Source organism: Thermobia domestica, chromosome 10, assembly GCF_964235325.1.
Source record: "Thermobia domestica chromosome 10, izTheDome1.hap1.1, whole genome shotgun sequence".
Classification (NCBI taxonomy): Eukaryota; Metazoa; Arthropoda; class Insecta; order Zygentoma; family Lepismatidae; genus Thermobia; species Thermobia domestica.
Window position 1 is genome coordinate 65,032,674 of NC_137463.1, and position 17,871 is coordinate 65,050,544.

At 32.7% G+C, this 17,871-nt stretch overlaps 1 protein-coding gene across 1 annotated transcript in view; it reads right to left on the reverse strand.

Moving 5' to 3' along the window:
* Positions 1 to 17,871, reverse strand: part of LOC145661490 (uncharacterized) — a 112,861-nt gene that overhangs the window by 16,528 nt on the left and 78,462 nt on the right. Inside the window, exon 11 of the mRNA XM_081726806.1 lies at positions 284 to 328. Within this exon, the coding sequence (XP_081582932.1) occupies positions 284 to 328 (45 nt within the window). The remainder of the gene's footprint in view (positions 1 to 283; positions 329 to 17,871) is intronic.

Genomic DNA, 17,871 nt, shown 5'->3' on the forward strand with positions numbered 1-17,871 from the left:
TTCTATATACAGTATTTTGAATACCTTGAGCACAAACGTATATCATTATCAATATATAATAAAAAATAAAATTTAAAAAGCCTAAGAACTACTAGCAAAATGATACGTACATTTTATATTTTTAAAATAAAGTATTTGCTAATATTTTGTTTATATGAGTTAAAATTGTTGTAAGTACTTGGGTTTGATATATCGACCACATTTAAAAATATTTTACCTCTGAAATATGGACATAGATTTCTAAATATAAATAGAATTTCTATAATTGTAACGATATACTTACGTAAGGGACAGGTCCTAGTGTTGATACAGCAGAAAGAACGTCTTCCTGTAATAAAGTTTCATAATACATAGCGCGACTTTTATTACAGGTTAGTCGAAATAATGAATCAGCGTATAATTTAGTAATAGTTAATTTCTAGAAAGATTTCAAAACAAGTAAACGTCAATCGTTTTCAAAACGGGAATCTTAAAGCGTGTACTAACAAAGTAGAGGTATAATATATTTCAATCATTAGACATAGGTATATATTATTTGATTTACGATACGAGCCCATGTACTTAAACAATTGCCACAATGTACGTACTTCAGTTTTCAGGTTAAATATATGTATTTAAACTTTTAATAAATGTTTTGTACGAGTTTACCTAGTACTTAAATTAGTCTAATAATAATTAATGTTAGTTAATATTTAAGATTAAACTAGTAATATAAATAGGTCCTAGTTTAATCTTAAATCAGTACTTCTTTACACCTTCACGAGAGTTACCGCCAAAATGAAATACATTTCATTATATACAATAATGTATTTTGGTAGTACGTATGAATTAAATAGTAATCTTAGTACGGTCGTAGTATAATCGTATAAAGCTATAGATTTTGAACAGACTGTTCACTGAATATGTACCTAATACTCAAATAAAGACAACATAATATGAGCTGAACACCATAAAATATAAGCAAAAATGTCTTTGTTATATTTATAGAGAACAGAATATGAGGATTCAATAAAATAAATCTTCCTTGAGAATGAATGATTTTATATTATAAGACAGATGGTCGTGGGCAGCATTTCAGCAAAATGAAGAATTTTTTTTATGACGAAACTCTAAAATTTTTCGACATAAGTTACAGAATTACTTAGCAAACTAGTATGAAGTGACACCGTTTGAAACCTCAAGCCTATACAGTTAAAACAAAAGGAAGGATGCCTAGAATACAACCGACTTTCAAAGTACTCACTAAGCAATTAAGTGAACTATGCTCACTGAGCAAAGCTTCTAACCAAGAAAGGCTAAGGAGCAAGATCTTAAAGTAGTTTCTTTTAAGAATTAAATTTGCACTCTTACTTTGAATAAGCACTTCCTAAGATGGAAACGAAAATATTTCATTGAAATATCTCATCAGATTCTAATTTCAATCTTATCAAATGATCATTAAGACGTTATATAAAACCTCTGAAAGGTTATAAATATAATACCATTACTATAATAGTATTATTTGTCATACTTAAGTAAATCATGTTTTACATGGGATCTTTTTCAGTATGGTAGCAATAGAAGATAACATAAAATCAGTTTACTTCATAATTTAATTAAACTTATAAAAAGTTTAAAAGCAATGTATCATGATAAATAACACAATATATTATGTTTGATAAACCAGTTGACGTAACATATAACGGAGATATTTCAACAACCAAAGAAAACGTTTGGACTGTTTTGCAGATTTTTCCGCAATAGAAATGCATATGAAAGAAATACGAATATTTAACTTTTAACGCAGGAGTAAGACATGTGCATATCTGACATAGTGGATAAAGTTATTACCTGACACGTAGTTGATCCCTGTTTAAGCTTCACCTAGTACACGTTCTTTTTCTTTCTCATTTCGTCGAATGTTAAAGCGCGTGTTATTATAGTTTTAGATGTTTTCATTATCATATATTTTTTCTTGCTTTTTCTGTTTTCTTTCATAACAATATAAGGATACAAGTATAATCTTTAACAAAAGTAATTATATTCTATGTTTTTTCATTAAGAAAATGCAAAAATACATTTACGTCAACAAAACTATATGTACCTGTTCACATAGTTGAAACGAATGTAGCGACTGTCCTGTATAAATCTGATTTTGTGCCTCTACAAGTTACTCAATTTTAGTGAAACTTTAAATATTTATTACTCCCTTTGGTGTAATCATCCCTCCGTTCAAAATAATCTAGTAAATGGAATACTATGCATCGCTTATTTGAAACTTAGAGATATAAATAGAGATTCCTATTGTAAATTACTTAAAATATAAAATATAGATTCTATAGAATATTTGTTTATAGAATCAGGATGAAGCCCATTATTTGCGGTGGAATCAGTTAAAATGATTTAGTAAAAGAGATTACGTTTCGCCTAATCTCGAAATTACATCATTCATAGATTATAGTATTAAGAAAATAACCTTCTTTCATAAATATAACAAACATATTCGATTTTGATATAAAATTGTGTACTTTTAGCCACACTTCGAAATCAGGTGCTGCATGTGGTTAGGGATGTAAAGAACTTGAAGAGTCAAACTCTCCATGAAAACATTAAGACGTTCCACCAAATTTCGTCAACATATTCATAACTGATTTTGTGCCAAGTTTGTGCATATTTTCTGCAATGCTTCCAATGATTCCGTCGGTGCAGATAGAACAATAAAAATAAGAGATGCATTTATTTTATCGATTAAAAACATGTCTCATGATAACTTTTCTTAACAAATATCTGCTTTTAGCGGACGAACTCTTTCCAGCAAGTAGATGTTGGGGTATACAACGTGTCATCTTCGTGCGGAATGAGGCCGACGAATATGGATGCGTCACAAGAGTAACAAAACTAAAAAAGAAGAAAAACACTGTAAAATAGATTGATTAAATCCTAATAATTTGTAAGAGTCACTATTCTATATGTTAAAATCATTGGTTTGGTTAGATATGTTCTTCTTTTAAAAAAAGGAAAAAGTTAAAAAAGTAGGAAGAAAAAATCTTAAATGTATGTGGAATATTTAGGTAATAGCAGTTGGAAAGACTGCTGGAGGAAATGATAGCAGTAGCGAAAGGGGGCCTGGTTAACGTTTACTGACTCAACAAGCTAAAGGAAGTTTCGCTGCTTCTTTACTTGTTGTTCGTATAGCTTAGACGGGAGAATTCTCCTTTCGGTTCGACAGGGGTTATCTATTTCGGAGAATGGTTCACCGTTGTACTTGTTGTCAGTGTGGTGTGTGTATTAACGACGTGTGTCGAAAAAGTCATATTGGTGAAATGTCAGTAATATATTATAAAGTGATCAGTAAAAAAAGGACTGTTTTATTCGCTGATTTTGCAATTCTCACAAGCTAACTTAGTGGCAAGTCAAACGGGCTCTTTTTCTTTCCTCTTTTTGTGGCTACTAAGTTATGATAATGAAAGAGAGTGTGAGAGCTTTCTTTGAAAGTGTGTTAAATAGTTGTGAATTGCTAATACAGATAGTGGTTTGCGTGATAACTTTATGTTCTTACTTTCTTTCAGTTCTGTGCAGAGAAATAGTGCAACTAAAGGGCAGTGAAGTGAAGGGTCTTTTGTCCCAAGTGAAAGTCCGATTCGATCACGTGAAAAGTTATTCCTATTGGGCCCTAGCTGGTTTCGTTTGCTTGAAAACCAGTTATAAGTTTTTCATGCTCATATATTTTTTGTGAGGAAACTAAGGCACGGAAAGATTTTTGTGGGGAATTACGTTGTATAAGAATACTGACGTTTTTCTACCGATTTGATTTTATTCGATTGCTAGAATAGCTCAGACTGAATCCATATTACCAATGGAGAGAAAGGTAAACACAAGTGAAGGTAAATTACGTATTTGAATCAATTAAAAGTGAGTGATATTTCCAACTTATTTTCAAGTAGTCATTGTGACTTGTCAAATTTGTGTTTGTCCGGTTGTCAAGCTCGATATCCACCCCAGGTCGAATTGCTAATGCAATTTCAAAGTCTTTTCACCCTTGCGTTAAATTCCAGAAATGTCTTCATTTTTGATGTTTCGCGGAGTGCTAAGTAGTCAGGGGGACAATTTTCGCCTTTTTGATAAAATAACTAAATTTCATATATTTCCAGATTAAATTTATTTATTTTTGAATTTACAGTTTATATTGGTTATAGATTGAGCTTTCAGAGTATTTTTATCGTTACAATTCTTGATTGCAAATTATTTTTCTCCAACATTCTCATTCCACATTTACCAAAAATTAATGAATGAAAAAAGTATATTATTGATTGAGAGTTGTTTGAAATGTGAATAAGGCATATTTTATTGATAATTGAAGTATCCAACATTGTCATTCTACTCTTCTGGATTAGAGACTGGGAGTTATAAATGAAAGTAATATTATTTATTACAGATTAAGAGATTTGACATATACTTAATTTCCTGAAATTGAATCTAGAGAATCGTCTCATTAATTTGAATATTGTTAGTGTCTTCGTAAAGTGAAGTTGTAAAGAAATTAGAAGCGCGCTAATAAATTGTTAAATGTTCTCTTTACTTTATGAAGCCAGATTTATGCAACATTAATAGAATTATTATACTGAGAATAGTATTTGAAATGAGGAGGAAATTAAATTTTTCAAGTAATATTTATTCAAGAAACATAATTATTTTTTGAGGAATAATATTCACCTAATATTTTACATAGAATTCAAGAGAATTAAAGAAATTTATTGCATATTAAAAGCATTTATAATTTTTCATTAGTATTTTTTTTCAATTACATATTTACTTGTTATATTTTTTCGTTAGTGTATCTACATTATTCTAACGTAATAGTGTAAATACACAATCCTAGTTTCGTTTAATAAAATTGTTATATAAAATTGTATTTCTTTTTGTTTGATTTATTTAATATATTATACTTATTTTTCTATATATGTTTGATTTTCCTATTGTATTTGGAAATATTGGAAAACTATTTAAATGTTACACTGACGAATTGAACGATGGGGAACTGAATCTTCTGGCCCAAGTCCCATCGACTAGGTATCATCGGATTGCATCCGGGTTGACAATTATTACTATTCTTGTCATTATTATTATTATTATTATTATTATTATTATCATTATTATTATTATTATTATTATTACTTTGAATAGTAATAGTTGTCAGGCTGGAGGCTTTCTGTAGATACCAGATGGAAGGGGCGTTACAACGTTCCACCAAATTTTCGTCAACTTTTTTAAAAATGTTTACAAAAAATGTCGATCAAAAACATGTTTCATGATAACTTTTCTTAACAAATATATGCTTTTAGCGGACGAACTCTTTCCAGCAAGTAGATGTTGGGGTATACAATCACTTAAAAAGGGTTGAATAAATTAATCACTGTCTATGCTATTTAGAAAATTACATGTTAATAGAATATGAGAAAAAGTGTACGTTTTGTAAGATCTTGCCAATCGTTCGAATGTCAGCGATCTTGCTCACAAGGAACAGTCATCAGTGGCTCTTCTGAGATCCGAACGAGGCAATTGTGTTTGCATTTACTATGTTACAAATAGATGAATCCCAAAAAAATTATTCGTGACACCGGGCTGAATATTGTGAGTTACAACATGTTTTGTAATGTAAGAAATACAAAAAGTTACCTGGCAGAATAGTCTGAAGCGAGTCATTTGTTCGGAAACGGTTGAATAAGTGGAAAACAAGGCCAACCGGTATCCTGTCATTTTCAAACACAAACATTTTGGGGTAAAAAGCATTGTATCAGGGTATCCAGCAAGGTACCGGACGGAATCTAACTAGAATTTTCAAATTGCAAGGAAGGATAAGTAGCACATCGTTCAGAAGCTGCTATAAAATGAAAGAAAATGCAGCAAGTCTCCACTCTCTACAACAACTTGGTGCAAAATGGTTATGGGTCAAAATGTAAACACAATCTTAATTACAAAGTGCATGATCACCCCTAAAAATCGGAAAAGGTAAGACTAATAAGATAACAGGAAAAGAAGTATGACATGGTTTTCAAGGTACAATGATTTAAGTAAAAACGTCTTGTCCCATTGTATCCCTATCTTCCCACGTGGGGTCCAACTAAAAGACAAGGGACGTAGCAGATCTTTTGAAACCTCTTGTTAAGTGAAAGACGATCTACACTTTCTACGACAACCCTGTCCAAAATTGCGGCGGGTCAAAATGTAAACAAAAGCATAATTGAAAATTTATCGCGACCTTGAATCCAAGATGGCCGCTTAAAACACATATGAAAGGATAAGCATACCTAACTGCTGAAGCTAGGAAAACCAAATTTGTATTAATATTGATTAGTATGTGAACAAGATATGCGAAATGTTGAAAAACGCGACATCTTGAGTTCAAAATGCTGAACTATGTATCGAACGCGTGTCCAGCGTACACCACTTGTGTTGGAGAAGCGAACTGTGGTATTTACCTTTATGGTTAATAGTAGATATCGACAATATATCAAAGAGTATAATATGTAATCCAATATGGCTGCCAGCGTGAAAAATGAGTTTGTATATACATATTTTATTTCTTGGAATACAGTGACCAAACTAGCGAAGTTTGACGTAGCTCGTTGTACTGAAATGACTTACACATGGTTTGATACTACTCGCCAATCTTGCAAATGAATGTTTTTATTTGTATATTTGGTATTGCCTCAAGTATTGCGATGAAACCAACGAATAACATACAAGTGCAGTCATCACAAATACGCTACAATAGAGCCCACAAATGCAGCAAATGCTTTATGCATGAACGAACTATGACAAAATTAGAAAAAAAAATACAATAAGCAATTCAACTTTTGATAGCAGTATGAGAAGGAAGTCAAAGTTATATGTTCATCGCATATTCGTTATATTCCAATAAATAATGTCGAGAGAACCGTAACAAACGCGCATTAACAACAAAAGAGATATGTGTTGCTACCGAATGAAATAGTGTAATATTCGAAGTGAATCGAAATTCAATTTTCCTTTACTCTTCCTATTGATTCTAAATACATAATAGAGAAAAATAGAGGTTTAAATTTGTAGTTGTGAATGACATAAGTTTTAATCGACCATCTTAGATTCAATGTGGCCATAGTTTTTCAATTAAGCTTTCTTTACAATTTGACGAGCTGCAACTTTGGACAGGTTTGTCATAGAAATTCGAGGCTTGCACCATCTACTTTCATTTAACAAGATCTTGGAAACGATGAGCTACGTAACTTCTCTTGTCATTTGAAATCTTTTAATTGGACCCCACCTTGAACCTTGCAGAGATAATGGGACAAGACGTTTTCACTTAAATCAATGTACCTTGAAAATCATGTCATACTTCTTTCCCTGTTTTCATATTTGTCTCACCTTTTCCGATTTACAGGGGTGACCATGGACTTTGCAATTAAGATTGTGTTTACATTTTGACCCATAACTATTTTGCACAGGGTTGTTGTAGAGAGTCGGGACTTGCTCTATTTTCATTCATTTTACAACACTTTCAAACGATGTGGTACTTAACTTCCCTTGTCATTTCAAAAGTTTGAGTTGGACCCCGTCTGGGACCCTGCGAGGACCATCGGGCAAACTTTTTTCTCCTAAAAGTGTGCCTTTGAAAATGATAGGATACATATTGTATGAGTTTTCCGTTTACATAACCGTTTCCGAAGAAATGACTCGGTTCAAACTATTCTGCCAGCTTTGTACCTTTTATATTACAAAATTTGTACTAACTCACGACATTCCGCCCGGTGGCACGTACAACTTTGGGATTCGTCTTGTTATAACATGTCAAATACAAACACAGTTGTCTCGTTTGGATCTGCGCGGAGCCACTGTGTGACCCTTCCTTGTCAGCCCTGCAATTGTCGTACAACACCAGAAATGAACTGAACTTTGTTCTACATGTTTAAGTCATATAATATGTTCCGAAAGATATCGTGTCTCGCGTGGCTTGTGTAATGTGCAATGAGTATTCAAAGTGAATGATTGTAAACGGAACTTCCATTCTGTCCACTCTAAATCGAACTTTTGACGAATTAAGAGTATACGTACTACCACAATACTGGGAAAAATTGATACATGGGATAGCAGTTTCTAATAAGGTGTGGTAAGAAAAGCAGCATTATACATATTCAATTAAAAAATAACAGTACAGATACTTTGTTTGCCTTTGCTTAAAAAACATATATTTAGTCGTTAAGTACTAGGATGGGATAAAAAATCGGGAAACGATAAAGAGCAACGTTTTATAGTGTTCTGCTATTTAAATTTGATTCCTTCATAACTGAGACTAACTAATAATAGTTATGATAGTTATGATGGTTGTGAAACGTTTCCTAACATTGTTAAGTATTTGCTATCCCTGTCTGTGAAAATAAATTGACTTACGAACTGGAACTCTGTAACGTCACGAGGAGCCTACGCCTAAACTAAGGAGTCACAGTTAGCATCAGCGGCTGTTGATCGAACTATTTCTGAAGAGATATCGAACTATATTTTGCTTCATGAATCTGCCTTAATAGACAAAACAGCTAAACTATAATGTTCACAGGAAACAATAAGGTCTCGGTTCATTGGAGTTCAACCCCATACCTAGTGACAAGAGTTGAGACGTCCTGGTGCAGTCATGATATATTATGGAAATTTAATTGTTTACGGATATATTTCCTATATTAGATGATAGAAATATACTGTACTTTCTTATTCACCCTTCACTGATTCTACGCCTAAGTCTTGGGAAAGAGGGGAAGCTTCATGTAGGTATATCTTATACTTCTTTATTGCCGAATCTGTTTTTACGAAAGTGATAAAGGTTAGCACAGTTTTTGGTCGATAAACAAGATATATCCAATATTCATACTTTTATGTTTTTGAAAGGATACAAAGTGAATCATTAAGAGAAATATACGGTATAATGTTATAAACGATTATCGGGGACACATATTTTCTTTCATTGAGAATTAACACTAAATGCTCAACAGAGTTTACTCAAATGCAGGTGGTCATTGGGAAGTATAAGAGAAAGTAAATGAGATATTTCATCAAAATTGAATATATTTTTGGTAAGTTAAAAAAGGAAATTTTCTTTACATTATCTTAAACAAAAATATTGGAAATTTGATGCACTTACATATTTCATCAACTTACCCTTGAATGTTTTCACCTTAAGCAGTCGGATGATTAAGACTCACCAAACAAAGTATCAGCTACGTTTTATTCAATTTAAGTCGTTTTATGGGAACTTTCCTATTATACAGTGATTCTATATATGTCAAAACTTGCTAGATAGAAATTATACATTCCCTTTTACATTCCTATTTTTGTCAAATTCTAACAGCATTTTAAAAATATTATTTAGAAATATACAAGAAATTATTATATAAAATTTCTGTAACATTTAGGAATTTTTTGAGAGGTATGGCGAAACAAAGAGATATAAACAAAATCAAAATTGTTTATTCTGTCAAATAGTTAAAACTCGCTACATTAGTTACAACAATTAGTATATTTAGTTTCGGATACAAGTTTATAAGTATACGTTATTATTGGAAAAAATATAAAGAACCTTCTTACTATTGATTTTAGTTGATATATATTACACTTTGATTTATTTTACAATGTTAAGAAAGATCTGCGAAGAAACGTAAAACCTTAAAAGCCAGGATCTGAAAATATGATCCTAAACGATGATAGTGCATTTTTATAGCTACTTGATGTGTAAGACGAACATTTACAAAATTTCTGCTTGAAGAGATTTGAAATTTTACAAACCGATTTGTTAACAGAAACGAAAATATGCTATGAAATATGCGTTTGCTACCCTCCTGCTTTAGCCTATATGTACTAAAGCGACTTTTTAATATTATATTTTGTGGAAAATATTATAAAACATGTTTCCTATTTAGTGTAGCATTGTGTTATTTCTTTTGTCACATGTACTAGCAAATATGGTATAGTTTGTTAGTTTGCAAAGTTTTACAGCTTTTAAAGTATTAATATGTCAATGAAATACTACGTTAGGGACTTTCTCGTACATTCCGTTCCACTTTGCAAAATTTACTATCCCGAGGAATGCATTTTTTTTCATGTTACAGATAATTCATGCATTCTGTTTGAACTTTATATTCTCTTAACTTTTTTGGACATCTTAATGTTTAAGAAGAGGTATATTCAATATGGTGGAACGAAAAAAAACTTTTTATTTTTTTAAGTCGCTATATCTTGGAAAAGTTGCCTTTGGTACTGGTTAGAAAAAAAATAATATTTAAATCGGTTAACATATTCCGTTCGCTCATCGCAGTTAAAGTTTACCGAAAATAACGAAAATCGTGTGATTTTTAATTTCGTTTCTTATAAAAAAAATAGTATTTAATCGATTCCAGGATTTTTCCTTTAATACAAATTGTAGTACAGTATAAAAAGAGTTACAGTGTGTTGTTATGTTTTATGTTTACCAATTGCACAACTTTACTAAAAATTGTTTTTACAAAAAATGTCTTTTTTCATACTTAATGTCTGGGGTAAATTTGTACATATGAGTTAAAGGGTTGGGTTAAAAACAAGCAGATTGACAGGGAGATAGTTCACCGCAGTCCGATAATTTACTGGATTTAATCCCACTTCCCCTCACCTTCTGCAATATAGCTTGACTTTGAGAGTGTTGGAGCATTGTTACTGAATGCTGAACGCTGCAAGTTTTGACACTCATTCCATCTGCGTCCCGTCATCGTCATTTCCTCACTTAGTGATTAAATGTGGCGTTGTGCAAAAGTCCTCTTCAGTGTTATCTGTGTTATTACATTTGTATTAGTTGTTGTTTTTAATCTTGAATTATAGCGCTAGTATTTTTGTTGCATTCCGTGCGGTGATATTTCTTAGCGCTAGAATGGAAGGTTCGAAGACGATTAGGAAGGAAAACTTTAAGTGTCCTCTTTTTGGTCATCCCATAGATTTGCTACTAACTAAACTGCCTACATATGAAGATGTACTTCGGTTTTGTTTTCAAGAAAGGCTAGAATTATACCCAAAATCAAACGTTGCAAAATTGAGCTTTTCAAAATTTGTGGGATAATAGCAAGAAAAAAAAATCATTTATTATAGAGCGTCCACTCCTACCGTTACTGAGTTCAGGATCGTGCAGCTTGTTGTTGCGTATCATGAGAGTTACTATAATATGAGAAAGTCGTACGGTCGTGATTTTAACAAACCAACATTTGCAAAGAAGATTGCAGACTTCAAGCAAAGATCATTGTCGTTATTTGATGTGGCAACATGCAAATGCCCTATTATTTTGAACTGTGCATTGAAAAGACAGAAGATTTGTGTGAATCTTTAATTTCTATCAAGTGCACGTGTGAAAAGTCTAGGAAGATACCTGCCCTTGAGTTACGATTTATCTGTTTTCAAAGGAAGTGTGGTTTGGACAAAATTGCATCAATAGATCTTCAAGAAACGAAAAGGCTAACTTTCAAGACTGAAAAGAAGAAACTGCAAACATAAACGTGTTTTTAATGATACGCCTTCGAGTTCAACAACCATTTTTGAAAACGAAATTACAGATTGTTTCAGCTAAGACATCAACAAGACTGTTCGGGCAATTTCGAGTTCTTTGAAAGTGAAAATGATGAGTTCGTGCCAAATATTCCCACCAAAACTTCGCCAGAATAGCAAATGAGAATAAAACTCAAGACAACGGCACTAAATAGTGATAGGTTTGATGTATCTGACCATGCTTCTGCTGCAATTGCTTCCAGGGTTCTACAAGATATTTGAATGCTGACAGACAAGAACTATTTTCACGTGGTCGATAAAAATAAAGTACACAGAGAGAAAATACATATCAGGAGCAGTGTAAACCTGATACTTTGCTTCGTGGTGTATACTTTGACGGGTGCAAAGATGGTACCTTGGTAGTTGAAGAACGTGATTCTAAGTTATTCCGTAGACTTCAAAAAAGGAGCACTACACTATCATTCAAGAAACTGGGTCGACATATATTAGCCACGTTTTCCATTATCGGGATCTTCTACTGATTTCGCTTCCAGCACAATTTTCTACTTGACTGAAGTTGACATTTCTTTGGACGAACTAGATATTGTTGGTTGTGATGGTACTATTGGCGTAATTCGGTGGTGGACCACTACAGGATGGAGGAATGGTGTAATTTGGCAAATTGAACTTCATGTAGGTAGACCGTTGCAGTGTTTTGTATGTCTTCTCCATTTTAATGAGTTGCCTCTCCGCCACCTATTTCAACACGTTGATTGGGTAACAACATTTCCTAAAACCTTTAGTGGGCCGATTGGTGAAATGCTTAATGACTGTGAAAGATTATTTGTAGTTGAATTTGAAAAAGTTGACTGCATAATCCCTGAAGTAGGCCGTCAATTCTCAGCAAAGACCAGCAGTACCTTTTGGATATTTCAAGATCAGCAAATGCATAGGAATGTCCAAAAGATTTGTCCTATCGAGACACTGGCGTTATGTTGCACTCAAGATGACTGACAACAGCAAACAGAATAATTAGGGTGTACATCAGTGCTGAAAATACCTCAGAAAGTCTTAAAGAATTGATACATTTTTATATTGCGTTAGTACGTACTTTTGTGGTTTAAAACCAAAACAAGCCATTCTTATTCTTATGGTTTGAAACTTCATTTTGAAGCAATTGCTACAACAAGATACCATCCTGAAACTCTTCGGCAAGTGGTAGAGCCTATATTTGAGAGAAACGCCTATCCAGAAAACTTGCTCTTGGCTATGATAACGGACAAAAACAAAAATATTAGAGAACTTACTCTTAGACGAAAAATAAAGGCAAAAGAGGCAAAAACTAAAGGAAAGACAATCAGGTACTTAATCCCACTCAAACTCAATTTTGGTGCTAAAGATTGTAGTGAAATGATTGACTGGTCGGCCTGCAAAGTATCTTCTCATCCATTGTTGCGCCGAATCAATGATGATGAAATCAGACTCCTGATACAGGGTGGCATGATGCCAGATTGGGAAGTTGTAAGAGGGTTCCCTTGCCACACACAAGCTGTCGAGATACATGTAATACTGGTAACAGAAACAGCTGGCAAAGTATTCGGCGCTCAGTCAAGAGATGAATATATCAGGGCAACTCTGCAATCCAGAGCTACTATGCCACATTCCAGCCAAAAATCTCATTTTAAAGTGAATCACCATTGGCAAAACAAGTGGAAAAACCCACGAAATCGAGGATTAACTAAAATATGTAAAAACACACCTGCATTGGATTGTTGGTTGGGAAGGGTGTGGGTGGAACTCAAACTGCAGCCAACTCCTCGCGGTGAGTTCTAGGTCATTAGTGTTTAGGAATGGGCGAAGAGCTGCACATAAAATTATTTAAATTTTAAGAATACTTTTAAAGAATAAAAAAGTTGCATGAACGGTCTTATAACATTCATTTTGCTTTGTAAACCAGTCGTTTAACTGAAATAATCCAAACTATGTTATACAAATGAAAAATGTTATTTTTTGGAAAATATTTTTCAGTTATGTTGTGAATTAGAAAATACAATAACTGTTTTTTACAGTTTAATGCAATGTATATTAGAGAAAATAAATTATGGAATCGATTAACTATTATTTATTTAGAAGACAAAAGAAATAGTGAAATTAAAGGAAATGTTTGAATGGCGAATGGTGCCTTTAGGAATAACAAAAAATTATTTTGTGAGAAATTTAATTAAGAGTTGAGTAGAAGAGAGAGACTCATAGTACGTGTAGAGTATGGTGTAGAATGGAGCAGAAATATGTAAATTACGCAAAAATGATTAAATACAATTGGAAGCTTTCGCAATGTGAATGTGAATAGGAATCTGTAGAATTAACTTCATCGAGCTGGAAACAAATGAGAAGGTGTTACAAACTCAGTGGCGGAAGAAAACAATAGTATATGTTATTGGAATGATAATCGGTTTTCTGACAGTGCCAAAGGAAAATAAACTATTTCGTAAGGCACCTTCTAGAGGATGTTGTGATATGAAAGAGAGAGGGCGAAGGAGCCTACAATTGGCGAATTATATCGAAATAGAAAGTCACATGTGGAAGAAGATAGGTTAGCTGGAAACCGTGAAGCATAGAGGCTTCTCAGTTGTGGCAAGTGAATGCCAATAATTGCAGGAAACCTATGAAGACTATTACAATAATATGTCATGATCATGTTTATCTATCATTGTTTCCTTCCTAACATTAACTTCGTAGTTGCCATTATTTTTGCAACTAAATGATTGCTTAAATTATGTGATATGAAAATTGTGTTCTAATTGAAACGTTCTTCCTGAAATAATCAGTATAGTGAGGATAGAATGAAGATCATGTAGAGAAGATTTTTTTCAAGTACGCAAAGCAATGTTCATTTACATTAAAGTTTTCTTGTGAAATTTTCTCAGATTCCAAGGTATACAGCTCTCTCTAATGGCAACATCATAGTGTAAAATCAAGTAACATATTAGACAATGTTATGAACCGATATTAGTAACTTATAGTAGTAAAATATATATATATATATATTCAATTACCGTCCATAATATTTGAATATTTCGTATTTTAGACAATGCACACACACACACACACACATACACACACACACACACCTATTTTTACCTTCCTTTTGACGGCATTTATTTTTTCTTAAAGTTGTTATTGAGCACAGATTAATCCCCAAGCGTACAACATTTAATTAAGAACAAGACAACTATAATAGAAACAAGGTAAATAATGACTAAACATTTCATCGTCTTGAATTTTGTGGAAGAGATAATGATGACTTTTGAGCTTTGGTTGCCTAGGATATTTGGTTTATGATTCTTTTACGGTATTCTCATACTCAAGTTTTAGCTCTTCCACGTACGAATATAGTTTTATTTCTAACACCTTGCTAACCGAATTTTATGTTGACAAAATCTATAATACTTTCCAGATGAAACATTATTTTTTATATTTTTTCTTTATAGTTGATTTTAAAGCTACGTAATTTTACCATAAATAACATTGACTATGCATTTCGTTGGCAGTTTACTTTGGTATTCACTACTATTTTGGGTAAAAGGCATCAGTCAAATCCTTCTAATACAAAAGAAGAAATGAAGTAGTTATAACAACATTCTTTTCCTGATCCTTAAAATGTTATTCAGCCACTATGAAAAAATCAAATAATTCACTTACTTTTTACGTAATATGTCGTTTATTCCAAATATTTTAAATATTTAACGTGAAGCGACCTATAACAGTATATCTTATGTCTTTATCAGAAGAATCAACAAGTAATTCGTTGTCATGGATACAGAAATATTTCATTACCTATATTACAAAAATATGTACATCTTCTTCTTCTATCGGAATAGCAGGCTAAAGCATATAAAATCAAGTATCGCCGAAAGAAAATTACAAGCTTATTACAAGAAAATGATATAACGAAATGCCCACATTTCTTTTGATATGGCGCAATGAACATACTGACTTTACTTGCATTTGTGCTACCAATTAAAATAAAAAGATTCCTGGACCGTTAACTTTTATATGTTAATAATTCGAGTTTTCTAATGCTCCCCGTATACTTGAAAATTACAATTTATATACATATGCATATATATCATATTTAATTTTATAACAATGTCGTTGTCATATTTATTTTAAATTTTATTACTGTCTTCATTCATTTATATGTTTCAACGACGATGAGGCACGTACGAAATTTGATTTACAAGTAAATCGATTTTAAGTCCTTTTTTCTGTTCCATTAAATGCTTGTTACAATTTAATAATTATTTATTTGGGCATAATGAAGAATGTTTTGAAAAAGATGTATGTAATATTCATACAGTTTTTCTTTGAACGTAAAAGGATCGAATATAAGATATAGCTAAACAAAATACAGATTAAGATTGAAATATCGATAATAATCAGAAAATATAATAATAATTAACTTCTTATCAAAATCATAAAAAGAAGAATATTTCCATTCGTGGATTCATTAAATTGTCGTTATAGAATTCAAATAAGGTGCAAATAACAAACAAAATCATTATGAAATAGAGCAAAAATCAATTGAGTACGGTTTTCTTGGACCACGTAACTTTAGCTCAAGTTACATAACCAATGAAATCGTTTAAGTTGCATTGAAAGTCATAATCAGGAATACAGTACTGCGTGTTATTTACTTCTAAAGTTCTTCATTTCTTACTTTGAGAATTTTCGCCATCTATGAGATTTCTACGAAATATAATTCGAACAAAATTAGATCTAATGCTTGCATTCCTCTTAGGTGTACGTAATCATACTACACTAGGATTAGGTTCAGGTTATTACTGTATTACTAAGGTTAGGTTTGGTTATCTTACCGGTAAAATTAGGTTCAGTTCTCATTCATTTACTGATGGCGAGATGTAGTGTCTGTACATATTATTTCTACAATATTCACTGTAATCTGTCCTACCACAGTTTCTGTTTCTACTGTAATTAGGTTCGGTTACATTATCGGTACACGTGTATTTAACATCACCTTGCACATTAGGATCGCACTTTAATCTCACATGAATGTATCAGAGTTGGTTTCGATAAATGTTTGTTTGGTTCAGGATAGTACTGTATTGCACCATTGATGGATTTTCAAAATTTTGCAATGTCACGCCTGGATGATTAAAAGCAACTTACTGCATCACGTTGTGTACAAGCATCATCGGATTGTCTACTAACATCATTTTGGTCTTTTTGTTGAATGAACAATTTAAAAGATTCAACTCAATCTGCCAATCGGGGCCGCGGTGGCTCAGTGGTAGAGCGTTCACCTCTGGTGCTTGGGGTCCCGGGTTCGATCCCAGCCCCCACCAAGTGAACTTTGTGGTGGACAAACACCATGTGCGTGGGTTTTCTCGGGGTTCTCCCGTTTCCTCCCACTTTCTTCATTCCACCATTTCACTCATTATTCATCATCACCGTCTCCTTTAGCCTCACCGGCATAACCGTGGGACGTAAAACTCAAAGATTTCATTTCATTTCATTTTTTCAATCTGCCAATCACTACAAACTTTGGTGGGAACACACGTGTTCTTTCTGAATTTCACGAATACTGGAATCAATTTTCTTCATGATACATGAACCAAAGTATTGTGCATGTCACTAAATGATTCTATTACCATTACTTCATCTTCAGGATTAATATCATGTTGAACTTACAAGCAGTCAATACAAGCAGTCAATACAAGTCGTAAATACAAGCAGTCAATATCGTTCACGAGACGAAAATGATGATAACTTTTCGCACATTGATACATACCAAAATCTTCGTTACACACAACATCGGTAAAGCAATTAAATATATTCGAATGAAGAGAGAAGTCAGGATAAATGACCCAACCAATACCGGAGTTCGCTTTTGCGAATCTTCAGCTAATTCCATTTGTACATTAAATCAATAATGTCATATTTCTTCGTCGATGAAAATTTAGGATCTATATTCTCTGCAGTTTCTATAGAAGGTGCAGGTTCACATAACGCATTCATGTTGACTTGTGATGAAACTTCTTCGGGAACTGACAAATCTTAATGTAACTCCTTGCTTTGGTTATTATGTTAATTGACAAGAATTTCAATGATTTCCACCGTATCCAGTACTTACGTGAACCTACTCAATATTTCTTCTACCTTACGTTCATTCTGTTCAAATTTTACGCTGATTTGCTGATTCAAATGTTGTAGCAGCTGATCAAAAATGATAGCATTTTGCTGTTGAAACTGATCAAACTTATTATCCAATTGATGATGAAACTGATCCAATGTGTTGTCGATACGTTGGTGGAACTCATCGAACTTATTATACAATTGATG